At 38.6% G+C, this 27,983-nt stretch overlaps 16 protein-coding genes across 16 annotated transcripts; 6 read left to right on the top strand and 10 right to left on the bottom strand.

Annotated features, from left to right (window-relative positions):
* Nucleotides 1–203: 203 nt before the first annotated feature.
* On the top strand, nt 204–1,430 carry JAB1 (COP9 signalosome catalytic subunit; the record flags this gene model as incomplete). The annotated part of the gene is made up of 1 exon (XM_015610402.1): nt 204–1,430. The coding sequence occupies one exon, from the start codon at nt 204–206 to the stop codon at nt 1,428–1,430; it is 1,227 nt and encodes a 408-aa protein (XP_015468785.1).
* Nucleotides 1,431–1,973: 543 nt separating this feature from the next.
* Nucleotides 1,974–4,064, top strand: DOT4 (ubiquitin-specific protease; the record flags this gene model as incomplete). The annotated part of the gene is made up of 1 exon (XM_015610403.1): nt 1,974–4,064. The coding sequence occupies one exon, from the start codon at nt 1,974–1,976 to the stop codon at nt 4,062–4,064; it is 2,091 nt and encodes a 696-aa protein (XP_015468786.1).
* A 343-nt stretch (nt 4,065–4,407) lies between these two features.
* MOH1 (Moh1p) lies at nt 4,408–5,046 on the bottom strand (the record flags this gene model as incomplete). The annotated part of the gene is made up of 1 exon (XM_015610404.1): nt 4,408–5,046. One exon carries the CDS (start codon nt 5,044–5,046, stop codon nt 4,408–4,410), a length of 639 nt encoding a protein of 212 aa, XP_015468787.1.
* Nucleotides 5,047–5,653: 607 nt separating this feature from the next.
* On the bottom strand, nt 5,654–6,520 carry AC631_01575 (mitochondrial 54S ribosomal protein uL22m; the record flags this gene model as incomplete). Its single annotated transcript, XM_015610405.1, has 1 exon — nt 5,654–6,520. The coding sequence occupies one exon, from the start codon at nt 6,518–6,520 to the stop codon at nt 5,654–5,656; it is 867 nt and encodes a 288-aa protein (XP_015468788.1).
* A 393-nt stretch (nt 6,521–6,913) lies between these two features.
* On the bottom strand, nt 6,914–7,367 carry AC631_01576 (uncharacterized protein; the record flags this gene model as incomplete). The annotated part of the gene is made up of 2 exons (XM_015610406.1): nt 6,914–7,108; nt 7,311–7,367. The coding sequence occupies 2 exons, from the start codon at nt 7,365–7,367 to the stop codon at nt 6,914–6,916; spliced, it is 252 nt and encodes an 83-aa protein (XP_015468789.1).
* A 252-nt stretch (nt 7,368–7,619) lies between these two features.
* Nucleotides 7,620–8,279, bottom strand: CSH3 (Csh3p; the record flags this gene model as incomplete). Its single annotated transcript, XM_015610407.1, has 1 exon — nt 7,620–8,279. The coding sequence occupies one exon, from the start codon at nt 8,277–8,279 to the stop codon at nt 7,620–7,622; it is 660 nt and encodes a 219-aa protein (XP_015468790.1).
* An 897-nt stretch (nt 8,280–9,176) lies between these two features.
* On the top strand, nt 9,177–9,827 carry RAC1 (Rho family GTPase; the record flags this gene model as incomplete). The annotated part of the gene is made up of 1 exon (XM_015610408.1): nt 9,177–9,827. The coding sequence occupies one exon, from the start codon at nt 9,177–9,179 to the stop codon at nt 9,825–9,827; it is 651 nt and encodes a 216-aa protein (XP_015468791.1).
* Nucleotides 9,828–10,167: 340 nt separating this feature from the next.
* On the bottom strand, nt 10,168–10,776 carry NOP6 (Nop6p; the record flags this gene model as incomplete). The annotated part of the gene is made up of 1 exon (XM_015610409.1): nt 10,168–10,776. The coding sequence occupies one exon, from the start codon at nt 10,774–10,776 to the stop codon at nt 10,168–10,170; it is 609 nt and encodes a 202-aa protein (XP_015468792.1).
* A 1,628-nt stretch (nt 10,777–12,404) lies between these two features.
* On the top strand, nt 12,405–12,935 carry AC631_01580 (SNUT3/LISCH7 family protein; the record flags this gene model as incomplete). Its single annotated transcript, XM_015610410.1, has 1 exon — nt 12,405–12,935. The coding sequence occupies one exon, from the start codon at nt 12,405–12,407 to the stop codon at nt 12,933–12,935; it is 531 nt and encodes a 176-aa protein (XP_015468793.1).
* Nucleotides 12,936–12,979: 44 nt separating this feature from the next.
* Nucleotides 12,980–14,518, bottom strand: AC631_01581 (WD40 repeat domain-containing protein; the record flags this gene model as incomplete). Its single annotated transcript, XM_015610411.1, has 1 exon — nt 12,980–14,518. The coding sequence occupies one exon, from the start codon at nt 14,516–14,518 to the stop codon at nt 12,980–12,982; it is 1,539 nt and encodes a 512-aa protein (XP_015468794.1).
* A 189-nt stretch (nt 14,519–14,707) lies between these two features.
* On the top strand, nt 14,708–16,102 carry AC631_01582 (putative oxidoreductase; the record flags this gene model as incomplete). The annotated part of the gene is made up of 1 exon (XM_015610412.1): nt 14,708–16,102. The coding sequence occupies one exon, from the start codon at nt 14,708–14,710 to the stop codon at nt 16,100–16,102; it is 1,395 nt and encodes a 464-aa protein (XP_015468795.1).
* A 437-nt stretch (nt 16,103–16,539) lies between these two features.
* On the top strand, nt 16,540–19,050 carry NPR1 (serine/threonine protein kinase; the record flags this gene model as incomplete). Its single annotated transcript, XM_015610413.1, has 1 exon — nt 16,540–19,050. One exon carries the CDS (start codon nt 16,540–16,542, stop codon nt 19,048–19,050), a length of 2,511 nt encoding a protein of 836 aa, XP_015468796.1.
* Nucleotides 19,051–19,267: 217 nt separating this feature from the next.
* Nucleotides 19,268–19,699, bottom strand: MRPL19 (mitochondrial 54S ribosomal protein uL11m; the record flags this gene model as incomplete). Its single annotated transcript, XM_015610414.1, has 1 exon — nt 19,268–19,699. The coding sequence occupies one exon, from the start codon at nt 19,697–19,699 to the stop codon at nt 19,268–19,270; it is 432 nt and encodes a 143-aa protein (XP_015468797.1).
* A 264-nt stretch (nt 19,700–19,963) lies between these two features.
* Nucleotides 19,964–21,652, bottom strand: AC631_01585 (uncharacterized protein; the record flags this gene model as incomplete). The annotated part of the gene is made up of 1 exon (XM_015610415.1): nt 19,964–21,652. The coding sequence occupies one exon, from the start codon at nt 21,650–21,652 to the stop codon at nt 19,964–19,966; it is 1,689 nt and encodes a 562-aa protein (XP_015468798.1).
* Nucleotides 21,653–22,323: 671 nt separating this feature from the next.
* AC631_01586 (uncharacterized protein) lies at nt 22,324–23,865 on the bottom strand (the record flags this gene model as incomplete). Its single annotated transcript, XM_015610416.1, has 1 exon — nt 22,324–23,865. One exon carries the CDS (start codon nt 23,863–23,865, stop codon nt 22,324–22,326), a length of 1,542 nt encoding a protein of 513 aa, XP_015468799.1.
* Nucleotides 23,866–24,128: 263 nt separating this feature from the next.
* GCV2 (glycine decarboxylase subunit P) lies at nt 24,129–27,236 on the bottom strand (the record flags this gene model as incomplete). The annotated part of the gene is made up of 1 exon (XM_015610417.1): nt 24,129–27,236. One exon carries the CDS (start codon nt 27,234–27,236, stop codon nt 24,129–24,131), a length of 3,108 nt encoding a protein of 1,035 aa, XP_015468800.1.
* Between the last annotated feature and the right edge of the window lie 747 nt (nt 27,237–27,983).

Below are 27,983 nucleotides of genomic sequence, written 5' to 3' on the forward strand. Positions count from 1 at the left end.
ATGAACTCGCAGATGTGTTCGTTAATGATTCAGATGAAAGAATACTCACACAGCTGTTAGATGCTACAGAAATAGATAAACATGCTGATTATGAATCTTTTTTTTCAATAAACTCTGATGAGAGCATAATGAAGGCAAGACCTTGGAAGTCAAATGCCAAATACTTCAAGAAGACGTATATATCGTCATTAGCATTATGCAAAATGTCGGTACATGCCAAATCAGGGGGCACAATTGAGGTTATGGGTATGATGACAGGCAAAATTATTAAGAACTCAATAATTGTTATGGACGTCTATCCATTGCCAGTTGAAGGTACCGAGACCAGAGTTAATGCTCAGGCAGAAGGCTATGAGTATATGGTTCAGTATTTAGAAAACCTGAAACAAGTAGGCAGAAACGAAAATATTGTTGGATGGTATCATTCACATCCTGGTTATGGCTGTTGGTTATCCGGAATAGATGTTGCAACACAAAGTTTGAACCAGAACTTCCAAGATCCATACCTAGCTATAGTAATTGATCCTATGAAAACAGAAGACCAAGGAAAAGTTGAAATTGGGGCATTCAGGGCGTTTCCTGATAATTACAAACCCCCTGATTCAGTACCACCTACCAACACTACCAGAGGAGTTCCTCCATCTAAACAAAAAGATTTCGGTGTTCATTCAGATAAATATTATTCATTAGATATTCAAATTTTCAAGTCTCGGTTGGACTCTGAAATTTTAGACATTATATCAAACAAATCGTGGATCAGTAAGTTGGTAAAATCCGTCAATACAGCGAATCATCAAGAGCAAAACATGATAGAGAATGTATTTAAGTTGATCAACAAACTCCAAAAGAAGGAGATAAATCAATTGAATAGATTTGAGATCTCGTTCATCAAAAAATTTGACTTGATCTTTGAAGAAATAATCAGCAAGAAGCTTATGAACGACAACCGTTTCTACAGTACAATATCGCAAAGCTCTTTTAGTAGCTTTAGTAGACATGGGAATGATGGTGAATCTTCAAGCAACGATGACATGGAAGACGAAAGCGATCTAGACGACAGGGACAAGGGCAGTACAGCTCTAGACATTTCTGATACCGGAAACGATGATGTGATGTCGATGGAAAGCTCTGTCAATGTATACACAGATAAGAGAGGTGACGAAGATGATGATGACGACGATGACGACGAAGACGAAGATGATGATAACGACAACTATGACAAAAGGCCCATGTACACGAACTACAGATCAAAAACGAATCTACCGAAGTCTCGTAAACTGGGTCCTTTACAGCAAGAACATGTAAAGCTCCTGAATAACGTAAATAAAACCATTGCAAACATATCTAGTCACAGCAAAGACATAGGTCTTACTGAATTACAAGACTTAATAGCCCTAAAGACCAAAGAACTGATCTTCCTAGGCAAGTAAGAGAATCGCCCTACTACTGCTATAATTGCCACTTAATAAGAACTTTACCTCAATGTTCAATAACATTATTCTGACCTGAGTCATATTTCCATCATTTAAGAGATGCTTCTGTATCATTATTTATAGCACACTATATACAATTGTACATTCTCCATACAATAGGTGTAGAAATGCACGACTATTTTTGGACGCGATTCCAAACCTGAAATCAAAAATTTTCTGTGAGAGGTTATGCGGACGAAAAGCGATGAGATAAACAGAATATTTATCTTCAAAATAAGTGTTTACATAAATATATCGAAGAGGGACTTTGAGGAACATCAAGGTCAACTACATTTGACTAATATACAATAGAATCATTATAAATTAGCATTTATTAACCGTGATTTAATTAGCATTCTGTTGTTAATTTCTTTTTGGTGATAGTTGTTAAATTTTTTTCAATTTTGTGTCAAGATATATAGACGTCAGGCCAAAAAAGTCAAATAATAGTACTATAGGTAGTATATTTGATATAATATTGAGTAAAGTGAAACCTATTACATGTCAGGACAAGCCAACGTACTTTCCAACAGTGTTACGCCGCTTATAGACCGAATTTTGACCAATCCGCTAACATTCATACTGGGGAAGCAAATCGAGCTGAATAATTCTGAAAAGCCGGCCAGTTACATAGTCTTGTCGAAATCCAGCAAGAGGAGTGATAATATTGAAAGCCATAAAGTTCTGGAGCAGGAAAAAGAGTCAAAGGGCCCAGAAATGAGGAAACCAAGATCGATGGCGGAAGCTGTGGCAGTATACACCGGGAAGAAATTTTTGAGTAAAGCAGAGAAAAAAGCTGCAAAAAGAAGAAAAGTAGCACAGCCATTGATTGACTCTGAAGAAGAGGATGTAGGTGAAGTTGTCGGTGGTGACCCCAAGATGGCGGAATCAGATTCAGACTCTATTTCAGATTCGCAGTACGAATCTGCATCCGAATTTCAGTCGGACAGTAATGTTGAGTTGCCATTTACTGAGTTTAAGAGCGAAAGCGAGCTCAAGAGTAGCAGTGAACTGAGGAGCGACAGTGAAGTCAAAAGTGAGAGCGAGCTGAAAAGTGATAGTGAATCTACAAGTGAGAGCCCTGTAGATGGAGATGAAGAAAATGATGATGATGATGATGATGAAGATGATAATAAAGACTATTCTCTAGGCGATAATGAGAGCCTTTCTGAAAGCGACAGTGGAAGTGCCAGTGATGCAGAGGAAAGTTCAGACGATGATGAAGATTTAGATGCCCTCAAGCATGATCTTAAACAGGATTTACAACGTGACCCTAAAGAAGCCACAAGCAAAGATCCTTCATTATCAGGAACTGATGATGAAGATGAAGAAAAGGAGGACGACAACCTGGATAAGAATACCACTCCACCGACTTCACCTGAAGATGAGCCGGAAAAGGTTGCTGCAACTGTTGTCGACAATAAAGACCTCGATGTATTGCCACTAAGCAAATTTTATCAGATAAATGAAGTTTCTAATGATAGAGGTTCTAATAATTCTACTAGAATCCATAAAAACTGGAGGGAATTATCCAAGCGTAAGCCCGTTGGATTGTTAAACCACGGAGTTACTTGCTATATGAATTCTGCAATTCAATCATTAATTCATATTCCCGCTGTGCAACATTACTTAACGGATATTAATTCGGGTAAGTATAACAAAACCTTAAAGCCAAGATCTGTTTCCCATGTTTTGGCTGAACTTTCCAAAAGAATGTGGGCATTGGATGACAATGCATCGAAAGTCAAACACCCAAAATATATCAACCCTAAGAAAATTATTCAAAGATTGGATGATATTAATTGTATGATGAGTGAATGGCAACAAGAAGACTCGCATGAATATTTCATGTCCTTAATGTCAAGATTACAAGAAGATTCCACTCCTAAAGGAGTAAAATTAAACCAATCGATAATCTATGATATATTTGGAGGATTATTACATCAATCTGTGACTTGCAAGAATTGCAATTATGTATCGGATACTAAACAAGAGTTCTATGACTTGTCCTTAGGATTAAGCAGAAAGAAGAATAAGGATGTCGCAGAAAGTGCTGGTCCTCAAAGATATACTATTGAAAAGTCAATCCAAGAATTTTTCTCAAGTGAACTAATTAAACTTGATAGAAAGGATAAGAGTTCAGGATATGACTGTGAAAACTGTAAGCAAAAATCGAATGCATACAAGATAAGTACAATTGACAGATCTCCTGAAACTCTTACAGTTCATTTGAAAAGATTCAAATTTAATGGTAACTCATCATCTAAGGTAAAGCAATCAATTTCTTATCCAAATTACCTAGACTTGACTAAATTCACCACATTAAAGACACCAACCAAATATCAATTAATCTCTGTTATCGTTCACGAAGGTAGATCCATACTGTCGGGCCATTATATTGCACACTGCTTACAACCTGATGGTACCTGGTCAACTTATGATGACGAATATATCAACAAGATTAATGAAAAAGAAGCTCTAAGTGATCCATCTGCTTATGTTTTAGTTTATACCAAGTTGACGCCCAAATCAATGAAAAGATCTAACGATGGTAATGATACCTTGGTAAATGCTAAAAAAGTAAAACGTTAGACACTCTAGATTTTTCTGTGTATATTAATATATTGCATATCGCATATTGCATTAAATCACCGTCTGTAATCTACATGATGTTATGAATTTATTTATTGGAAACAATTTAGAGAAAAACTATATATAAAGAACCATAAGGAACAACGCAGTTTAAGAAATCTACATACGATTCCACCAGCCACCAACCAAACCTGAATACCATACCAACCAGGCAATCGCTACCTGATAATAACGCATTAACCATAATGCCACCGACATAAATAAAAAAATTTGTCGTAGCCAAACTAAAAAAAAAAGGATATAAAAGAAGCAATATTTGTTAGGGAAAATAAGCAAATATCAGTTAAACATCAACAAAAACATCTTGGTCTTCATCAAAGTCTTCTTTATCGATTCCTTGGAACCTCAATCTGCCTAAAATTGATACACCATCATCATCTCTAAAATTAATAGAATTGCCTCCAATTGATTCTTCCATCTTTGTTTTGGCGGGATCAGCAGAATTAAATTTAAACAAATCGTCTGAGGTTGTATTGTAATCCACAGACGATGATGAAGACCCGGAAGAACGGCGACGGCTATTATTCAATTTGGCCTTCTCCATAAGTGAAGCAGTGGATGAGTTGTTAGGGATTAACTTGATATAATCTTTTTCGATGACGAATTTCCCTTCCTTATAAGTTTCTGAGTATGAAAACGCCTTTTTGTAAGTCCACCCTAACTGGTTCGAACATTGGTGGCACTTAACCTTATTTATAAGGTATGTCCCTGTCAACATCCTGGTTTCCTGCGATCCATTCTCCAGCTGATAATTAATCAACTTATCCACCAAATATGCCGGCCCTGTGGAACCCCGAAAGTTGTCCGAAAGGATCAAGTGTGATAAGCATAGATGGGATGAGCAGTTCTTACAGATAACAATTTGGGTGTCGGAACTTTCGTAACTAGAATTCTCAAAGAAATTAGTATACTTCAATCCCATATTGATCCTAATTCTGACTTCTCGCTGTTAGTTCTTTTATTAATTTAGTTATCTTTAGTATACTCTTTGAAGGGATGAGGGTTATAATTTATTGGTGTGATTGCTAAATTATTTTAAATATTTCAAACTAGCCCTTATACAATTGTTACCCTTCTTCAAGTAAAGCTATATATGTATATTCTGATATTACTTCTGCTGAACACAATATATAGAGTGTACCACTACTAATTGTAAAGAAGAAACAATTATAATTAATGTAATGACTCAGTATTATCATATACACTATATAATATGCGACTATAACAGGTGATAAGAATAAAGCAGTCTAGACATTATTTAGAGGATCCATACTATATACAAGAAAATTGAGCCAGAATAACGTAACCGTCTTACGGAAATAATAGGGACATAGGATAGCGGACGTATTGTGGAGGAGTCCTAGGGTTAACTCGGTCATGACGGAAATACCTGATAACATTACGTTATCGCAGGCACAGGCACGGAGCGAATACAGGATCATACATTTGTGAGCGGCGGTTAGTAGTGCTTGTAGGTTCAGTAAATAACGATGGTGATAAATTATAGTATTATATATATATGTACAAGATTACCATCTATAAAATGGGTGAACTCTGAAATTTAAGGGTTCGTTATTTAAGAACATTCTTGGTTTTTGATTCAATTGCTTTTGGTGTTTTTCCCATTTCAATCTATTGGCTGTTTGGTCAGTTCTTAAGATTGCCTTGAGGTGGATATGAGGATGTTCGATAATACCGGTTCTTCCTCTTCCCTTAGCATCCAAACGTTTACGCCAACTACCATCGGAGCCGACCCACAACGCCTGGATATATAATTCGTCTTCGTTATAGTTCAATTCACGGGCCTGTTCCAATCCCTTTTTCATTAATTTTTCCAACTCGGTGGACATCTTCTTTGGGTTGAAATGTAATTGGTTGATGGCGTTCTTCACCTTGTAGCCTCTGACAAATCTATTGACCTGGGTGGCCTTCTTCATCGACGACTTAATTCTGTAACTTTGCAAGAAAATCGATGGTTCCAAAATGTCGATTTCTTCTTCGGTTAATGCTAATTTGTAGACCTTTCCGGTTTCTGGGTCCTTGAAAATTTCGTTATTCTTGAAGAATCCATTCTGTTGCACGTTCAAGTGAAATAATTTTTTCTTTAATGGTGTTATGTATTTGCTACTTGTGAATTGCGATTTCTTGGCTTCTTCAAGGTAGTATTCTTGTAATGTACTATCAGTTGCTGGCGTGATCTGGCTTACATCTATGTCGTTTTGCTTCTCAATTTGAGCTTCATCTGACTCTTTACCTTTGGTTAATTCCCCAAAAACATTACCATTTTGCAAATATTTGGTGGTATGGAAGTGTTTTGCGGATGTTAACAAGCCATATTGAATCTTAGCCGGTTGAACACTAACGGCCCTGCGCAATAGACCTAATCTGTTGATCATATCTTTAATTAACCCTGGTTCTAGGCTTCTCCTATGGTCTAGTTACCATTGGTGAAAATTTAAATCGAAGCGACAAAATTTGTTCTTGGTATTCACACTACTTATTATAGGTCTTATGTAAGCTCTGTCTAGTAGTTAATGGATACAAGGTAAGCTACGGGGCAATGTAGAGAATATAAACGTATATTATGATATGACTAGTTAGATGGTAGTCGGAGTCTTGTAAAGTAAGAAATTGGAATGAAATTTTTGAGCCATTCCGATGAAATATTAACCATTTTCTTATGAACAATTAATACCTTAAATAATATAGTAATGTAATGGAATAATGTAATGGCCCAATGCTCTATTGTAGTCCCCTAAAATGGGCAATAATTTATCGTGTTTGTATACTTACTCGTCGTCAAAACCAGTTAAGTTGGTGTCCCTAGCTCTGGTTGGTAAAGGGTATACCTTTGGAATTGGATCATGGTCAGCGTACAAGTACTTTCTTCTGATAGGGGATATAGCCAATAATAATGGAGCTGCTAAACCTAATCCAATAGCCCAAACAAAATGAGGTTTGGTGTGTGCATGATATTTGAACCACTAGATGCTGTTAGTAATTGTCTAGTCGAATAGTCACAAGAAAAGCTTTAAAACCCATAAAATACAAGCGAAACATGCTGAGCCACGTAGGTAGCAGTATGAGACAACTGCTTCCTTATTATTCCATGGCCTGTATCATATTGATTCCAGTGGTCAAAATTCTTATTCATCCACGCCCACTCTGATTTTTGCATATACATACTCTAACTGGTTGCTTGTAATAAACAGGATAGTCACCCCAAACTTTATCAGTAGTCATTCTTCTTTGATTTGTGTATTAATTAATATAAAGTGACCGATGTGAAGACTAATCTGCTGTAGGTAAGTTTTGGTGAAATAATTCAAACTTTAGTGAGTTTAATTGGTTAGAAAAATGTACTGCACATAATTTCAATATCAAGTACTTAGTTCGATTTCTTATGGCTACAAGGTCATATGGGTTACTACATTGTCCTATGGGTTCATTGGAACAAACGTCAATTTCTTATAAGCCTATTTATCTCTAACTAGATTATTTTGACTTCTTCTTGGACTTGGCCTTGGTAGAGGAGGCAGAAGCACCGGAAGCAGAGGAACCCTTACTTTTGATTTCCTCGGTCTCCTCAAGAGTATCGGTCTTTGCAGAAGCAGCAACAAGAGCTGCTCTTTCTTCCTCTTCAAAAAACTTTTGCTTCAACTTATTGTCGTACCATTCAGCGTAGTATAAACCACCTTGCAACAATAAGACACCAAACAATGCAAATCCAATCATGACTTGCGATGCGGCCATAACATTGATCCCGGTAGGCATGTCAACTTCACCCCATTCACCAGCCAAACAACTGTTAACACCGATTCTTAAGTTGGTTAAGTAAATAATTACTCCCACCATGTACAAGAACAATGAACCGTACTCAAAGTATTTAGCATCTTCACTTGGCTTGTACAACTTAATAAACGCACCAATAAATCCTAACGCCATAACAAAATGGAAAATGTGATGAACGTATGCTGGAGAATTACCCCAAATACTGTAATGTGCCAATGACGTTATGAAAGCATTTCCGGTCTCATCGTGTCTCCATAATGTGTTCAAATCATATGGCAAATTGGCGTAGAACACACCCAATCCAAACGATGTAGCACCAATAATTAAAGCAGAACCAACTGGAACAATATCTTTGTAAGCCATTTCTATCTAATACAACTCTGATTGAATGATCCGTCCTCCTCTACGTTCATGAACATATTTATTGCCTCTCAATCCCACCACCAGCACAGAATGGAAAACTCAATATGATCACGTGATATATGTCCCAAACACTTTCGAGTAGCCAAACAGCCGTGCCGTAGTGATAGCTAGCTGGCACAGGCGTAGCTACTTTCGTCCGATTGGGCTTCTCTCTAGATAACAACGATTAGAAATATATCGCAGCGGCAAGCTTTATCTGGTGCTTGTCATATTGATACGATGCCCTTATGCTCGCTCGTTCCCAGGCATATATGCACTACATCGGTCTCTATTTTATCCGTATTGTATCTCTAATCTGTTTCTGGTTCTAGCGTTTTCGAAGAGGGGTTTTCAAGTCCAGATAAATCTACAAGACTCACAGTGGTTACTATGGTAAAACAAATATTATATCCTGAAATATTAATTATCCTGATTTCTCCAAAACAATATTTTTCTATCCACTGTCATAAATAATCACCAGCTGCTGTTGTAGTTTGTGGGCCATATACATAAGCCAGAAAATGACAATAGACTCTTCTAATTATAGACAATCATCAGGTAAATTTTCACGTGAAAAGGCTTGTTGATAATGTCGTCTGGCCGACATAGTCCAGGAGTAGGAATAATGTCGTAAACTTTTCATGATGAAGACTTTTAGACCTGAAATAGGTTGAGATAGACATATAGAAGTACAGGGTACAGTTATATAGGTATATAATTCACGAGGTATCGAAGTTTGAATAAATTAGAACTATTTCGGGTTTCTGAAAGTTGAAAACTAGCGCATAGGAGTACGAAGTTTTGCAAATAGAGCATATATAAACAATTCCTAGATAAAGAGAAAAGTACCACATAAAAATGAGAAGTATTAAGTCAGTTGTCGTCGGTGATGGGGGCGTAGGTAAAACATGTCTATTAATCTCATACACAACGAATTCATTTCCAAACGACTATATTCCTACCGTGTTTGATAACTATTCTGCAACTGCGATGTTTGACGGTGAGCCAATTAAATTGGGATTATGGGATACTGCAGGTCAGGCCGAGTACGATAGATTGAGACCTTTGAGTTATCCACAAACAGAGATCTTTCTATGTTGTTTTTCCATTGTGAGTCCTGACTCACTTGAAAATGTTAAAGCAAAATGGATACCCGAAATATTTCATCACTCGCCAAAGGACATATTAGTGTTATTGGTAGGTACAAAAGCAGACTTACGTGATGACTTACTGGTGTTGGATAAGTTGGACGATAGAAATCAAAAGCCTACCACTTTTGCCCAAGGGGAAAGGTTGGCTAAAGAATTAGGGCTAGTTGGTTATATGGAATGTTCAGCTGCTACACAAATTGGAGTCAAAGAAGTGTTTGACTTTGCAATTAAAAGTGTCATTTCACCCGCAAATGAAGGAACCAATAGTCGTACTAATGTTTCAAATAACCAAGCTGCCGGTATGGCTAATTCACAACAACGTAGAGTTAGAAAGGCTAAAAAGTGTACAATTTTATGAGTGTGTCGTTTTTCGGTGGTTAAACTGTTCTTTGCTTCTATGCTGTAATACTAATTGACAATATGTGACTATTCTATGGTTTGGTCGCTCTTTTTTTCTATATTTGACTTAAGTTTTGGGTTTTATTTCCGGTTGGTTGTTTTTATCATATGTTCAAATTATTTTTTTAATAACCTTTTTGAATCTGTTAGAGGTTTATATATTTATAGATTACATCGTATTCGACGGTTGTACTTCTAATGGATTGCTTCTATTTATTTACTAATTATTTTGTATTATCTTATAAAGCATCCCATATCACTAAAAGCATGTGACGTATGTAGTACACTATTATACAAGCTCAGCTTAATAAAGCTGCTCTGGATGGATGAACACCTGCTGGAACTTCACCCTTCTTGCCATCCTTGGTAACTCTCGACCTTCTTTCATCTTCTAATTTCTCGTTCTTCTCTTTTAATTTATTTACTCTATTGTCAGAATTACCACCTCCACCAACTGTTAATTCCACGTTAATCTTTCTATTTCTAAGAGTAGAATGATGCATTCTTAATGCTAGTTCCATTTTACTTTGAATTTCTCTGCTGTCGTTATCAAATTCTAAAAATGCAATCCCTTTATCAGGTCTTATTCTTATCCTGTCAGGATTCGAATTTTTGAAGTGAGACACAAGTTCTGGTTGTGTAACGTTATATGGTAAGTTACCCACAAACAAAATAAAACGAGGTCCTTTTCCCCCATTTACACCTTTACCTTTCTTACCTCTTCTTGTCTTTCTCTTTTTCTTAGGCTCTTCACCGGATTCTGCTGTCTCATCGGAGTCTGCTGGTCTTTTCTTATTCTCTTTTTCTGTAGCTGGCGAAGTATCTTCCTCTGTCGAATCTTTTGACTTCTTCTGACGGAACTCTAAAGCCTTCTTCTGCTTTTTGGTTAATTTGGTTGTATCTGACATCTTTGAAGTACAGAAAAATTATATTTAGATACCGTGCAACATCTACAGAAGAGTAAATTTTATATCTAGTGAAAAATTCCTAGCATCTACATCACGTGCATATTTTTATAATCTCGCTTATAATCGGACTTAAGATACATTCTTCTCCAGTCAGCTTTCCATATACTGGAACACTCCCAAGCTTTAGGACATATGGATCAGAAGAAACGGAAAAATAGACTTTATCAGCGGAATCACCGTGCCCGCAAAAATGCAAAGATAAAAAAAATTAAAAGACGAAGTTAAGTTGCTACTACTCCTGGAAGACATTCCCCAGCTTACAATTTATGACAGCAAGTCCAATCTTCTTTACCACGCATAAACCTTCATGTCCTCGGAAGCGAGTCTGGCCATCCTCCCGTGAATTGCCTTAAAAATATCCGTATACATAGTCCAACTGATGACATTTCAACAAGAATGTTGTCATGCAAGTCTTCTCTCACATTGATTCTCTCATACCTCCAGTTAGGTGTTATTTCGTTCGTATGTGGAAAAGAGACAATTACTGTGGTTTTTTGCATCTTTATTAATCTACACTGTAATTTACGGAGTCTCCATAGGTAAGTTGATGTGGCATCCTTTAAATACGTCGAATCCCCGGGACCCAGTCATATTGCTCATTGTAGCAAGATTCGTGTAGAGAGATTAGTGTAGCAATTTTTGCACATTCAGCCAGTCTGACAATTTCTAAGTCTGCAAAATTGACTAAGTTTCTCAGGCTTGCGTAAGTCCTCAAATCTGACAAATACTAATATGACTAAATTCTTCATGTCTGACTAATGTACCTAGGTTTTACTCAAGTCATCGGATTTAATGTGCATATAGTTCTTCATCTTACGTATTATACTAAAAGCCGGCAGAGTTGATTTGAACAATAATTACATAAGGAGGTGTTTCGCTCTCAAGAAATACTCTTCTTGTTCAGTTTTAATTCCGATTTTAATGAACCAAACATAATGTCCAATTCTATACTTTTTTGTGGTTGAAAAATTTAGGAAAGCTGGTAACTGATTCTATTTTACTTTATTCTTAAATAATTTTCTATTATTATTAATCTGTAGCAAATAAAGTTGGATCAAAGAGTAAATTGTTAAAATTACTAAGAAACTAGCCTTAATAGAATGCCTATAGGCCGACGCTTCGAATGCCTAAGTAGCCACGACTAAAGACCAGTTAAATACCAAGATACTGATGGAAAAACAAATGGTTACATAATATTTGCTAGAGCCTTGTTTATGTAGATCTCACGTATAGAATTAATTAAGAGAAGTGTAATCACTTTGACTTAGATTTTGCACCCAATAATGTAGCGTATAATATTAGAGCACACCTCGAACCTATTATATTAATTTTTGGCAGAATTAAAATGAATTTGTACTTCTTTCTTTCCTAAGTCAAAAGCAAGACTATAAACTCTCTTTGATATTGTAATATTGGTATTCATATTCATAAACCAGCTACAAAGGGATATATTAGAATGAAAAATCTGCGCACGTGCAATATCTCATCTCCATTGGCATTAGTGTTATCGAAACCTATGGTATAGAATCATTGATCCTATTAACAATTCTATCAGTTATAGTTTTAACATGGTTTTAATAAATAATAACAAGATAAAAATAAATTTAAGGCAATCTCCAAAAACCGATGCATCAAGATCCAGATCAAGACTGCCTCATAAATCCAGCGAATCACTCCTACTGAACTCTCAAGGCAGTGATCAGAAGGATCAGCATTATAGGGAAAGATCACAAGAGAGATCGAGTGACAAAATGCAAAAATCAGATTTGTACAAAAAGGATAACACGTCGCTACAAGATTTACCATTGCTGAATTCATCATTCAATAACAAAATTAAACTTCCCGAACATAAGCAAGAGCAAGATAACCGAGGACGCCAAAGAGAGAGAAAAGATGAAAATGACATAAATATGGAAAGCCCAGAGGCTCCAGATGATGATATGATAAGTTTGATGGGATTCGGAGGATTTGGAACTACTAAGGGTAAACATGTTAAAGGGACAAAAGGAGGAAATACCAAAAAAGAGACCAAATCTGAATATAGAACGTACATGAATAGAAGTAAAGGTTTTAATAGGCCCTTGTCGCCTAGTAGGTGATGGGACAATTTATTAATTATATATTTTTATTGCATTATTAATGATTAATCACTGAGTAATTTCTTATGTTCTTCATACAATTCTTCGTGTTTTCCTCTCAAATCTGTGTAGGCCTTTGATACTTTTGCAAGCTTTTCTTCTAGCTCCTTAACTTTTAAATCATTTGTATTTGAACCACCCGTCACAGTAACTGAGGAATTTATATTTGTCAAATTCTTGAATTCTAATTCTTCTTGTGATTTACGTGCTAACCAGCTTTCGAAATCCTCATCAGATTCCGCTTGTTTAGGAATTTCCATGTATAGCTGATGCTCTAATGGATCAGGATTCGCAAGAACCCTTTTGAATTGAGGGATTAATCTGTGCCTTTTATCGTTATTATTAGATGCAGAATTTGAAGCGGTAGCCTTTTCGATAGCACAAGCATTAACTTGGATATATGAGATAGAAGACTTGCAAGGTGCAAACGTCTTAACTACTTGTCTAGAAACAATATCTGAAACATAAACCCTGCCAACAGAATCACCAGATATTAAATTAGTTCCATCCATTGTGATGGATAACCTCGTTACTAGAATTGGTTTTTCTTCAGTGACTGTTTTCTTATTTAATGTCTTATGCAATGGCTCAGTACTTAAACGTTGCTGGTGATGGACAAAAGTGGTTAATAAATTTGGATCCGTATCTAAAGTAACAATCTTACCCCTTCCTCCTATACTTTCTAATACAGAAGTGTTTGGGTTAATTTGGTATAATGGGACCGTTCTGATGAGACCGTTCGATAATCCAACATAACAGGCTCTGTTAGCAGGATCTTTAGTAATACATTCGATACCTGAAGGCAACACAAAAGTTGTCAAAAGGGACTTTGTCATAATATCATAAATTCGTAAAGTACTATCACGAGAGACAGTGTATAGTCTTAAATCACTAATGATTCCTGCTTCAGACATCGTCAAATCTGTGATCGGCAATGAATGGTCTGTAAACGATGCAAATGGTTTGATATTTATACTTGATTCTTCATCCTTGTTATACACTGATATTAATTCACTCGTTCTCCAAACCATACATCTAGCATCCGAACTTCCTGATACCAAAAATGTACCACATTGAGAGAATTTAATAGCGGTGATCGCTTGGTAATGAGCTTCTTTGACAGACAACAAATTTCCCGATGACAACTCCCATACAAATATTTTACCTGTCTTAGAACCTCCTGCTAATAACCATGGAGTACGGAAGCTTGGCAAGTTACGCTCATTGGATTTTTCTTCCTCTACTTCAATGTGAGGGTGTTTGCATAACGTCAAACAACTTAATTGTTCTGGAATTGGAATTCTTTGGTCGGGACTTTCTTTTCCCCATGAGTAAACATTGATCAAAGCTTTATTAGGACTTGCAACAAATAATCTTTCTCCTATGCCCACACCACTCAAGCAGGCCCCGTTTTGAGGACAGTCAGCCTGTCTGAATCCAGCATGTTGTTGAGACGAATGCACAGAACTCGAATGACCAAACGATTCTTGCGAATGTTTATCAGCTGGATCACCCTCTGATATGTAGAAAACAGACTCGTCCATTGTATGCTCTTGTATGTATCTTGCAATGTATACTTGAATAAACCAGGTCTGAAAAAAAATATATATGTCCGATGAGCACTAGAAAATTATGTGCACGCGTGTACATAGTTCGAAGTTCGATAGGACAGCGATAGAGAATGGACTAATGTATAATCATATACAGTTACATAAGCTATTCTAATATACATAATGCCAATAGATATACTAGGTACTGCTATATACGAAGGACCAGAAGCAATCCCAGGATGGGAATATATCAAGACTTATAGTCCAGCAATCATGGCCATTGCCGGTATTAAGTACTACTTTGGAGGAACTTCAAATACTTGGGAAAGAGATTATCATGGAAAAGTATACATTATGACAGGAGCTACTTCAGGTTTGGGTGCATATCTTGCGTATGAGCTTGCAAGTAAGGGAGCGCAACTTATTATCTTGGTGAGATCTACAGAGGATAGTTGGTTGGTGGACTATGTTGAAGATTTGAGAGAGAAGACGGATAACTTTATGATTTATGCCGAAGAATGTGATTTGAATTCGTTGTATTCTATAAGAAAATTTGCCACCAAATGGTTGGACAATCAACCTCCAAGACGGTTAGATGGTGTGATTTGCTGCGCCGCCGAATCTATTCCAATTGGAAAGGCAAGGCAGGTTACAGTAGACGGTGTCGAGAAGCAGATAGGAATCAATTACCTAGCACATTTCCATTTATTGACATTGCTTTCTCCTGCATTGAAAATCCAGCTTCCTGACAGAGATGTTCGAGTTGTCATGGCCACATGTGTTTCTCAAGCCTTAGGAGACCTTGATATGAGCGACGCCTTGTGGTTAAATAGGCGGTATCCTACAAGAGAGCCATGGAAGTTATATGGTACATCCAAATTAATGTTGACGATGTTTGCCAAAGAATTTCAAAGAAGATTGAATAGCTTCGAGAGAAAGGACAAGGCCCCATGTAACGTCAGAGTCAACATGGCGAACCCCGGAATCATGAGAACTCCATCCACAAGGAGGTTTTTATCGATGGGAACGATCTGGGGACTCTTGGTCTACTTCGTCTTATTCCCAATATTCTGGATCTTTTTCAAAAGCACCTCTCAGGGTGCCCAGTCGTTCTTGTATGCATTGGCCGCTCCAGTGTTCAAAAACCTCGATGGTGGAAATGTTATCCAGGAATGCAAAATTTTAAAGCCTGCGCGTAAAGAGCTCAGCGACGAAGAACTCCAAAAGGCCTTGTACGACGAGACAGAAAAGCTCCTCGAAGCCTTGGAGAAGAACTCGGCTGTTGAGAGAAAAAAGCAGGAAAAAATTCAAGAGTCCAAAATTCCTTTGGCTGAAAAATTAAGAGCCCAAAACGAAGAAGCCAGGAAAAGAGCTGACATCCATACTAAACCAGAAACCCCAGAAGAGTTACAAGCAAAGCTTGCATCCCTCAAGAAGCTGATTGGGATACCATCTGGTGCGGACGATAAATTGCCTCTATTCCCATCAAATCCTCGGGCCGAAAATTTATCGACACCGAAATCTACCCCTAAATCAAAATCTAAGGCCAAAAAGTCCAAATCTAAAAAGAAAGATTAATCTGTCCTTAAAGAATTTATTCACCTCAATTACTTATATAGATATATATACACTAAATTCTACCTACTCTATACATTTATTCGTACTACCTACTCTTCGAAAAAAATGTTTATCATTGACAAATAAAATTAGATTGTTCATTATCGTATCAATGAAGATCACGCGCTTATCAAGAAAACAAATCGACGATAGAAACTGTCAAACGGAATTTGAGGATTTCTAAAATACTAAGTGTTTAGACATACTAATTATACCATAAATTAGCCTCCTGAAGTAGAATATATCTAGGGACTGAAGTTCAAAAGACATTGTCGGTATTATTTTGAAAAAAAATTTAGAAATAGGCAGAACCACGTTCCATTAGAGGCTATTGTTGAACTTTAAATTATATTAATTAAAACCACCAAAAAAACGTCGCTGATAAAATATATAAGGAAATGGACTTAGAGATTCCTAACCGAAAGGTTTCTAACGGTAAGTTGCCGATTAGTTCGTTAACTAGGTTGTTGAATGAGTCAAACTCGAACAATAGCACTCCGATACTTTCGAAGAACCATTCACAGACGTCATTGGATTCTACCAGTGAAACGATCACATCGGGGCATCAGAACCACGAAGTGTCAAGAGGTGATGGACAGGGTCCAGATTTGGGTTCAAACGATGTGGATGCTATTACCGGTGGTGTGGGTGGATTTACGATGGATGATAAGTATGACAGCAACTCATTGGATATTTCACAACCGCAGGTTATCAACGGGTTTGATCCGTCGATAGATATTGTTCCGGAAGATTCGTTTTTGACTGTTGAGTCACCAAGGACTCAGCAGGGCAGAAACAGCGGCAATAATGCTTTCCAGTACAGAGACATTCCAATAAAACCACCTACCGTGGCTAGCCCCAGAACAAATAGAACGGGATCTGTATCTCACTCGTCTTTTTTGACTTCAGGTGGATATGGAGGTGAAAGTATGTCATCGTCAATCCCATACAGTGCACCTGGAGGAAGAGGGCATTTTTCTGGTTCATTAACAAACATTAACGGTATGGGAAGTAATTCGCTTGCAAATTCATCCTCAAGCTTTTCCAACGACGCTACTATCACTCATGATAATTCTCACATTCCTAATTTACCCAATGGACAACCGATTTCATCGATTCATATTCAATCTCCTCAGGTTAATTCTTCGTCGATTGAGCCACGTTTTGTTATTTCCAAACAGAGAGTTGCCCAGGCTCAGGCTTCATTAAGTACTTCGAATAAATCGGGTTCTCAATCTGGATTGTCGTATTTCTTTTCTTCGAAGAATAAAGGCTCAAATAAGAAGCAATCGTCATCAACAGATTTAGGTTCATTCTATAATAATGCCTATCAGGACTATAACAATTCTGTTGCATTGAGTTCTCCGTCGTCTGTTTCGTCAAATGAATCAATCAATTCAAATGCATTTCCTGTGCCTTCAAGACATAATTCGATGGCTAATTTGAAGAGATTCTTTAAGAAGTCAACTCCAGCTTATCCTGCACCAACATCGAGTTTATCATCGTCCTTGAGATCTAATGGAAGTGAGCGTAATAGCATTCCTGTTAGTAACGATTCAAATACTCCAACGAGTAGTTCGTTCCAAGCTGGTTCATACGGACAATCACTAACTGAATCTTCATCTAACGCATCGTATTCCCAGTCTCCTAATACTATGCTAACCATTGGTTCGTCTTCCGTTAGCCGTTCCTCGTCAGTTTTGCAGAATAAAATGAATTACCAAAGAGAAAGAAGAGGCTCTGTCCTGGTTTTGATTAATCCTCAACAGCAATTACCATTTTCAAAGAGATACGGCAAACTAGGTGATAATTTAGGTGCTGGCGCTGGTGGTGCTGTGAAGTTGGTAAACAGATTATCTGATAAGCAAGTTTTTGCAGTTAAGGAGTTTAGAGCAAAGTATCAAAACGAAACTAAAAGGGATTATGCGAAGAAGATTACTGGAGAATATTGCATTGGATCTACTTTGAAGCATCCGAACATTATTGAAACCATTGAAATTTGTTACGAGAATGAACGAATCTTACAAGTTATGGAATACTGTGATTTTGATTTGTTTGCCATTGTGATGTCAAACAAGATGTCTCGAGAAGAAATCAACTGTTGCTTTAAACAAATTTTATCGGGAATCAACTACTTACATTCAATGGGATTATCTCATAGAGATTTAAAACTTGATAATTGTGTTATTGATAATAGGGGTATTGTGAAGATTATTGATTTTGGATCTGCAGTTGTCTTTTCTTATCCATTCACAAAAACTTTGATTGAAGCCCAAGGTATTGTAGGTTCAGATCCTTATTTGGCACCTGAAGTGTGTGTTTTCAATAAGTACGATCCTAGGCCAGTCGATGTTTGGTCTGCAGCTATAATATACTGTTGCATGATGTTGAAGAAATTCCCATGGAAAGTTCCAAAATTATCTGATAACAGTTTTAAATTGTTTGCAAGCCGAGGTGAGATGATTCCATTATCTGAGATGCTTAAAAAGGTTCCCGAACAAAGTAATATTGATTTCAATGATAAAGATGACGAATTAGACATCAGCGAAATGAACCCTATTTCGATTTCTAAATCGGCATCAAGTAACTCACAATCACTCGACTCCCAGGGTAAGTCACACACATCGAGCGAATCAGGTGCGGGAAGGTTATTACTTGCTTTGCCAGAGGATTGTCGTCCATTAATAGGGAAAATGGTAGAATTACCTCCAGCATGTCGTATTTCAATTGAAGAGTGTTTTAATGATGACTGGTTAGCGTCTATTGACATGTGCTACGTGGACCAGAAATTAACTCAAGATGGGACGACAAACTTTGAAGTTGTGCCTTGTGATAATCATGACCACACTCAAGTCGATCAATCAAAAGCTCATATAGCTGCATTTGATAAGACTAAGAAAAAACAATAAGTACTAAAAAATAGTTCCATTGTTTTACTTTTATTCTAGCATCTTTAATATAGTAAATATCGTTTATGCGGTTTATGAAAGTTGTGCTTATAAGACTACACTTGATAGAAAATCAACCCAAAATACAAGAACAACGTCTTAGAACTGTGAAATAACTCTTATTAATAATATATACATGAAAAATATTATCTAATTTACAAGTAGCCTTTAAATATATCTAAGGAACAACGTTAACACCAACTGCTTCTGCAGTCAGAATCACAGCACCACAGATCGCTTGTAAATCTACTTCTTTATGTCTTTCGTCTGTTTTCTTGATCTTAGCGATTTCGTATACATGTTTCAACGAGATTTCACCGACTATATTATGCGTTGGCTTGTCAGAACCTTTCTTGGCTTGTGCTGCTTTTAATATCAACCATGAAGTAGGTGGCGATTTCATCTCAAATGTGAAGGATCTATCTGGTTTAATGGTCAACAAACATGGAATTGGAATACCTGGTTGGTAATTACCAGTTCTTGCATTGAACTCTTTACAAAAATCTATGGCCTTCACACCCTTAGAACCTAATGCTGGACCAACTGGGGGAGCAGGAGCAGCTTGACCAGCTCCCACGATCAATTTAACCATAACATTCTTAGCAGACATGTCGTTTATTTAATTAAATGCAATAGTATTAGTAGTTCAATCAATTTTTATTGATGAAAAATTGTCAAATTTTGTTAGTGAAAAATCCCTTAATAATGTGCAGGACATAAATTTATACTACAAGAAAAGTTGATAATGTTTGAATAATAGTATTAAATAATATAGAATTGAATATCATATAGTATGCACCAATGTAACCAAATAATAAGACCAAATAAGTCGCTAGCCAGGTAAAATAGCAAGCATTCTATGGATAAATAAAAATCAAATAATTTCTTCATGGAATCTCGAACGGGAGTTGTTACTATGACTCTCTTCTCCAAAGATATTTCTCCGGTCAGCAGGTGCTAAGTCGTTGTGGCCTAGGTCATAGTCAGACGGGCTAAAGTTATCAGTTTCGTCTGAGTTGAATCGACTATGGCTCATAAAAGGATCATGTTCGTCTGATTCACGGGTCTCATAAGGTATATCCAATGCATGGCCTATTGAATTCATACGGGTGTGGTTGGCACTCTGATTTGCACTACCGCCCGTTGCCGTATTCTGACCTGAGGAGTTGGATGCGGTTGACCTGAAGATACTGTCGAGGTTATTGTTGTTCGAGACACCACGATATTCGAAGTCATCACTTTCGTCATTGTTCTCGTCATTTGCTTGGATAGCAGGAGAGTCGTTCTGCCTTTCCATATCCGTTAAGCCCGCAACACCACCGTAGTTGGCATTCTTAGTTGAAAACAACTTTCTGAATCCCGACTTGTCTTTGTATGAGTCTGATTCACCAGAAGTGTTGTCATTGAAATCTGGTGACTGGTTTGTGATCTTCTTTCTCTTCTTCAAAAATAAGAATAATGCAACGAGGAGACCAATAACAATGGTACCTCCAATAGAGCCAACCAAACCACCAATCAATTTTGCGTTCTTTTCCGAAGGCGAACTGGAAGTGTTGCTCAGTTCGCTTACGGATGACGTAGGCACTGTTACCAATGAAGTGATTGTAGTGTCGGATTCTTCGATGGTTGTGTAGTATGAGGAAAACGACAGAGAAGAGGTCTGTCCTGTTTGGGAAGTAGTCCTTTGGGACGAAGAGGATGAAGTTGCGTGGGAGGAAGTTCTGTGAGATGATGATGGTGATGATGATGATGATGATGATGATGGTTCATGCGATGAGGAGCTTCTGGAAGAGCTGGAGCGAGTGGATGATGCCGAATGTGAGGTCCTTGATGCCTGGCTTGAGGGTGAAGAAGATGATGATGATGATGATGATGATGATGGTTCATGCGATGAGGAGCTTCTGGAAGAGCTGGAGCGAGTGGATGATGCCGAATGTGAGGTCCTTGATGCCTGGCTTGAGGGTGAAGAAGATGATGATGATGACGACGATGATGAAAGCTCTGACAGCAGGCTAGAAGGTTCCTGCGATGAAGACGATGACGAGCTGGGTTCACTCGACGAAAAGCTTGAACTCGACGTCAAAAGTCTTGAGCTCAGTGACGACGAACTCGATCTGGAACTGGAAGAGCTAGAGCTTGAAGAATGCGAACTCGAACCCGAAGAGCTGGAACTAGAAGAAATTGAGCTCGACAAGCTTTCCCTTGAACTCGATGAACTACTAGCCGAACTACGGGAAGAACTCTCGCTAGAACTATCGCTCGTCGAACTTGAACTTTCCCTCGAACTGGTGGCACTTGCACTGCCACTTGTTGGTCCGCTCGTCTCACTCATACTGCTAAAATCATCACTCGTGGGCCCTGAAGTCCCCGAATCGCTCGTTAAGCTTACTCCCCCTGTAGATTCATCCCTCCCTGAACTCAGGGTTGGCCCTACGCTCGACCTCGAGCTCGATGTAGCATTAAACCCCCCGTCGTCCTGGTTGCCCCCTTCGTCACCCCCACCCTCGTCTGCTCTTCGAAACATTTCTCGCACGTCTCTCATCATGAAATTAACGTATGTCATGCTGCTCTATATCCCTCTCTGTAAATTTAACGCCTGTGTCAATATTTATCAATTCAATCTTGGATCTATCGTCTTGCCTAATCTGGTTTTACTATTCCCAAATCTCAACCAAATCCTAACCAAATCCTATTCTGAAAGATACCCTGAATCCTGTAATACGTATGCTTCCACTAGAGCCTATCCAAATTTGCTGAATATTGCTCAAACGTTCACGATCTATTGTTAAATATATAATAATTTTTCCATTTTATATTAATTTATTTATAACTTATTAAGGGTAGTAAATTAATGATTTGGCCTCCTGCACAAAACATTTTTTCGTCAACAGATGGAACTGCGTGTGTTTACCCAATTTTCTAGGCCTTTGTTCTGTGCGTCATGAGGCTCTATATACGGTAGTTTAATTGTGAACGAAGATATTTTTGGTATCAATTGAGATTTGTGGGTCTTTGAGTAGCACAATATGGGCATTCATAGGGTAAAGGACGGTGGTTGGGGCCCGGAAGGTAGTTGAAAGGTGTAGGAGATGTTTCAAGGCGCAGGTCGCACAAGGAGGTGAGGCGATCATGGTGCAATTGTGCAGGTGGGGGCGGATGGGGGTGTTTGGGTGCAATGGTGCAATTGGTGTAATTGGTGCAAAAATGGGTACTTTAGTTGTCATTTCAGCATGTTTATATCAGAACGGCCTGGAAACCCTTGCCACTGACCACACCCATCCAGTCGCCGCTGTCGCGGCGCCAGCATACGTTATTGACTTCGAGATCGTCGTTGTAGGCGAGCACTGGTGAATCGATTAGCGAGGTGAACTCGGGAGTGTGTGATAAAGCCGGTGACAGGGATTTGGCGACACCGGGATGGCGGATGTTGTTGCAGTCCCATACAAGGGCCTGGCAGTCGTCGCCTCCGGTAAGAATGTAGTTGGAAGAGGGGTGCCACTGGATGGAATTGATGGCTGTGGTGTTGGCTCCGCCCAAGGAACCGTCGAGCGCAGCCACTGGAAGTCCGGGCATGCGCATGTCGATGATTATGACCTGGTTCGAGTTGACACCGATGGTGGCCAAGTAGTGCTGGTCGATGTTGGATGCCGAGAGCTTGAGAAGCGCCCGCGAGTTGTGATGGGGTGTCGATGGGGTCGACGTGGTTGTGGATGGGTGGGAAGGCTCGTAGATAATGGTAGAATGCTCTAACGACCGCAAGTCGAACACCCGCATCGACCCGTCGTTTCCCACTGACGCAAACACATTGGTCGAGTTGTGGATGAACTTGACGTCGAACACTTCCGAGTCGTGAGCGATAAGCTGGGTCTTGACGGTAGCCGTGTCGCTGGGGGAGCCCAGATCCGAGCTGGGATCTGCAGTGGTACTCGACCTGTTCAAGTCCCACACTGTACATGTCGTATCGACAGAAGACGTTATAATGAGGCTGGGGTCGATCTTGTTCCAGTCAAACGACGTAACGGGTGGGAACGTGTTCACGTCGTCACTAGTGCTTCCGGATGTGCCACCAGTGTTCGATTGCGCTGACGACGACGTCGAAGACGACGCAGTTGCCGTGTTATTGGCAAGGATGTGCGTCTGGGTCAATTTGTAGTCACTATTCTCATCGAAAGCTTCGTGGTCCACTTTATATAACCTCAACACCTCCAGCGACGCGGCTAAACGCTCAGATACCCCATTAGCCATTCTGAGCATCGACGGGTCCCATTGCAAGTTCGTTACCGGGTAATCAACTGACGCTTCTGCCACCTTGTGGAAATCAAACCCCTCGATCAAGTCATCCTGATATGCGTTCGACGTAGGAGACCCCATAGTCACATCTTCATCCATCTCTCCATTGCCAGCACCCGTCGCTTCTTTTCCATAGCTGACCCCATGGACAATCAGTATTTTATTGTTGAACCCTTCCTTATACGAGCTCAATGCTATGCAATCCATTTCTCCACCATTCATATATGTCCAATCCGAGCAATATAATGGATCAGGCGAAAAATAGTAACTTTGGCGATCCATAACACCTGAACCACCTCCATTAGCTAGTACCCCGTTATTATTAGTGTTCGAACTGGGGGGAAGTAGAGCATGTCGACTACTATAGAATTGTGTCCTTTGTTGTTGTTGAGGACTGGTGTAAGCAAGCCCATAACCTCCTTGTGCGTACGGCATACCCAGCGAAACAGAACTTCTCTTGTAATTTATAGGATTCTGCCACTCCATATCCACCTATGACTATTCTATATGCTAGTTCTGTGATTAGCGGTTATCAAGTATAATCAAAAGGCTGTCTTATATTATCACCGAGACCCTCTTAGATTAAAGTGAAAAAATGGGTCATGTGATCAACTATTACTATTACTTATATTGACTCCGTCTTCATTATAATAACTTGATATTAATTGTAGTATTGTATGTTTATCCTATAAATATGTGTATGTAAGAAAATTAGCGAATAGTAAAAAGATAGAACCCAAAAACTATGCTTATTGGTCAGCAGCAACTTCTTCAACTGATGGACAAGTGCACATCAAGTTCATGTCACCGTAAGTATCGTCAACTCTAGAAACTCCAGGCCAGCACTTAGCGTGTTTCAAGAATGGCAATGGATAGGCAGCTTGTTCTCTGGTGTAACCTCTAGTTTCCCAGTCGGCTTGGCTAGTAGAAATGATGTCTTCCAACGAGTGAGGAGCGTTCTTCAAAACTTGACCTAAAGGTTCTTTGTTGGCCATGGCTTCGATTTCCTTTCTGATGGACAATAAGGAGTTGATGAATCTGTCCAACTCTTCCAAGTTTTCGGATTCGGTTGGTTCAATCATCAATGTACCGGCCACTGGGAAAGACATGGTTGGGGCATGGAAGCCGTAATCTTGTAATCTCTTAGCGACATCAATGGCTTCTACACCAACAGCCTTGAATTCTCTCAAGTCCAAGATGAATTCGTGAGCACAGTGCTTCAATCCTTCGTCGGTAGAGGCGCTGTGGTCAACGAACATGATTTGGTAGTGGTCCTTCAACTTTTCTAACATGTAGTTAGCATTCAACATGGCAATAGAGGAAACGTGTGGTAAGGCCTTGGCACCCAACATCTTGATGTATGAGTAAGAGACTGGAATAACAGAAGCAGACCCGTATGGAGCAGAGTTAACAGCTTGAATGGATTCGTTGGTGGAATGAGGAGTGTCTAAGAAGTGATGCTTTGGTAAGAATGGCTTCAAGTGTTCCTTTACACAGACTGGGGCTTGACCTGGTCCACCACCACCGTGGGATAATGCAAAAGTCTTGTGAATGTTCAAGTGACAGACATCAGCACCTAAGTCACCTGGCGAGGTCAAACCAACTTGCGCATTCATATTAGCACCATCTAAGTATACCAAACCACCGTTCTTGTGCACTACTTCAATTGCAGTCTTGATACCTGGTTCGAATAAACCGTAAGTAGATGGGTATGTGATCATAATGGAACAAAGATTCTCAGCGTGCTTTTCAGCCTTTACCTTCAAGTCATCCAAATCGATAGAACCGTTACTTAAACACTTGACAGGAACAACCTTTAATCCACACATAGCAGCAGAGGCAGGGTTGGTACCGTGAGCACTAACAGGAATAAGACAGATATTTCTTTGTTCGTGTTCACCCTTGGAGTTGTGATATTGTCTGATTAATGATAAACCAGTGTATTCACCTTGAGCTCCAGAATTTGGCATATTAGTTGTAGCATCAAAACCAGTGATGTCATTTAAATCCTTTTCAAATTCGTCAACTAATTCTTTGTAACCTTGAGCCTGGTTCAATGGAGCAAATGGATGGATTTGGTTAAAACCTGGCATAGACAAAGTTTGCATTTCAACGGTGGCATTCAATTTCATGGTACATGAACCTAATGGAATCATAGAGTTAGCCAATGACAAATCTCTACTTTGTAATAAATGTAAGTAACGTAACATGGAGGTTTCAGAACGGTGTGTATTGAAAACTGGATGAGGCAAGATTTCATCAGTTCTCAATAATTCAGTTGGTAATTTTGGTAATTCTGTGATTGAAGAAGTGTTAAACAGATTGTTTCCTGTAAAAACGTCGACTAATGCAACTAAATCTTTTTCTTCGACAGTTTCATCAAGACATAAGGAGACCTTATCTTCACCTGCCTTGAATAAATTGATATTATATTCATTAAGAGCCTTATTCAAGATTTCATCAGCCTTAACACCTCCGCCTAACTTAATGGTTAAGGTATCAAACCATTTGTCATTGGCAATTTCGTGTTGAGAATTGTTAGATATTTCATTAGCCAAAACTGTAGTGTAGCCATATACTCTAGAAGCAATATCCTTCAATCCCTTTGGACCATGGTAAACGGCGTACATAGCAGCCATGTTGGCTAATAAAGCTTGAGCAGTACAAATGTTGGAAGTAGCCTTTTCACGCTTGATGTGTTGCTCTCTGGTTTGTAAAGCCAATCTCAAAGCTGGTTTGCCTAATCTATCTTTTGATAAACCGACGATTCTTCCTGGAATCTTACGAGAGTATTTCAGGTTGGTTGCAAAAAAAGCAGCGTGTGGACCACCGTAACCAAATGGAACACCGAATCTTTGAGAAGTACCCAATGCTATGTCGGCGTTAAATTCAGCTGGCGATTTGATTAAAGTTAAAGCCAATAAATCAGTGGCCATGGCGAAAAGACCCTTGTGAGCATGGACAATTTCACCGACTTTAGTGTAGTTGTGAAGAGAACCATCAGTACCTGGGTATTGAACTAAAGCACCGCATGATTCAGACGCAATCTTTTCTAATTCCTTGATGCCTTCTTCGGTAGATAAAGGCAATTGAACTATTTCAACACCAATATTTTCCGCTCTAGACTTAATAACGTCTAAAGTTTGAGGATGAAGGTTGGTATCAACGATATATTTGCCTTTTTTGCCCTTTAAACTGTGGAATGATAAGGACATGGCTTCACCAGCTGCTGTACCTTCGTCCAATAAGGAAGCATTGGCCATATTTAATCCGGTTAAGGAAGTAATCATGGTTTGGTAGTTTAATAACGATTCCAATCTACCCTGCGAGATTTCTGGTTGATATGGAGTGTAAGAGGTGTACCATTCTGGTGATTCCAATAAATTTCTTTGGATCACTGGTGGAACCTTAGTACCTGCATAACCCTTACCAATGAAGGATTTGACAATCTTGTTCTTATTAGCTAAGTTATGCAAATGCTCCAACATTTCCAGCTCGGTGTACCCTTGTTGTGGTTGAATTTGCAATGCTCTCTTGTATAAAACATGTTCTGGGATAGCCTTGCTTAAAAATTCATCCAAATCCTTGTATCCTAAAGTAGTCAACATGGTCTTGACGTTTTCAGGAGTAGGTCCAAGATGACGTCTAGCGAATGTGTCCAAATTGCCTAAAGAGACTGATTTGGCACTTGGATCGTAAACCTTCTCATAATCAGCGGATGAAGTGTCTGCCTTAGAAGCTAAAAATCTGCTATTAGCAGCAAATTTTAAATTCAAGTTATATGCCCTTGGAGCAGATCTTGTCAATACTGACAATCTATTTGCACGAGCTGATCTTGCAACAACTCTTGAAATCATCCTTCTCTATTATTTTTTTTGGATATTTAAACAAAAAAAAATTAATCTATGAATATATCTAATGAATCAAAGATGAAAGATGATAAAACCCACTAAGACTCTTTTTATAAGGATTCTACATGGTTTAAATACTTCATAGGCCAATATAAGTTTTGCTAGAGATCGGAGTCAATGAAAATATTTATACACGGTGTTTTTGTGACTCGGGTTTTCCCAGAAACTGACTCGGCTTTTTCATTAATTTTTTTAACCATCCGTTTACTTGTACAATATAACACCTATTCTCCTAATATCAGAGCTATGGTAACATAGAAGCTACTCTAAAAATGAAGAGAAGATATCAATTTTATAAACTACTAATTGTCAATCTCGCTCTTATCGGATTGTTGACTCGAGAGGCGCCGAACAATCACATGTAGATGATAAGGAAATTTTTCAGGAATGGCATCGTCCAAAATGGAACCATATATCCGGCACCCCATCAGTTACATTAGCTCGGATGGAGGAAGCGATGCAAATTAATTAGATACTACGATGCGACAAAATTTGAACACCTATTAAACATTAACTATAAAATTACTTATAAAATAAACCAAATTTAAACCGTAGGAAGAAAAACTCAAAATTTTTGGTATTAAATTCAAGTGGATGATCCCAAACAAGTTTAAGAAGCTTATTTCTTAGCAGCCTTTTGAGCAGCCTTAGTAACCTTACCGGCCTTGTCAGACTTTTCAACAGACTTGATAA

This window comes from Debaryomyces fabryi, assembly GCF_001447935.2.
Source record: "Debaryomyces fabryi strain CBS 789 chromosome Unknown contig00022, whole genome shotgun sequence".
Lineage (NCBI taxonomy): Eukaryota > Fungi > Ascomycota > Pichiomycetes > Serinales > Debaryomycetaceae > Debaryomyces > Debaryomyces fabryi.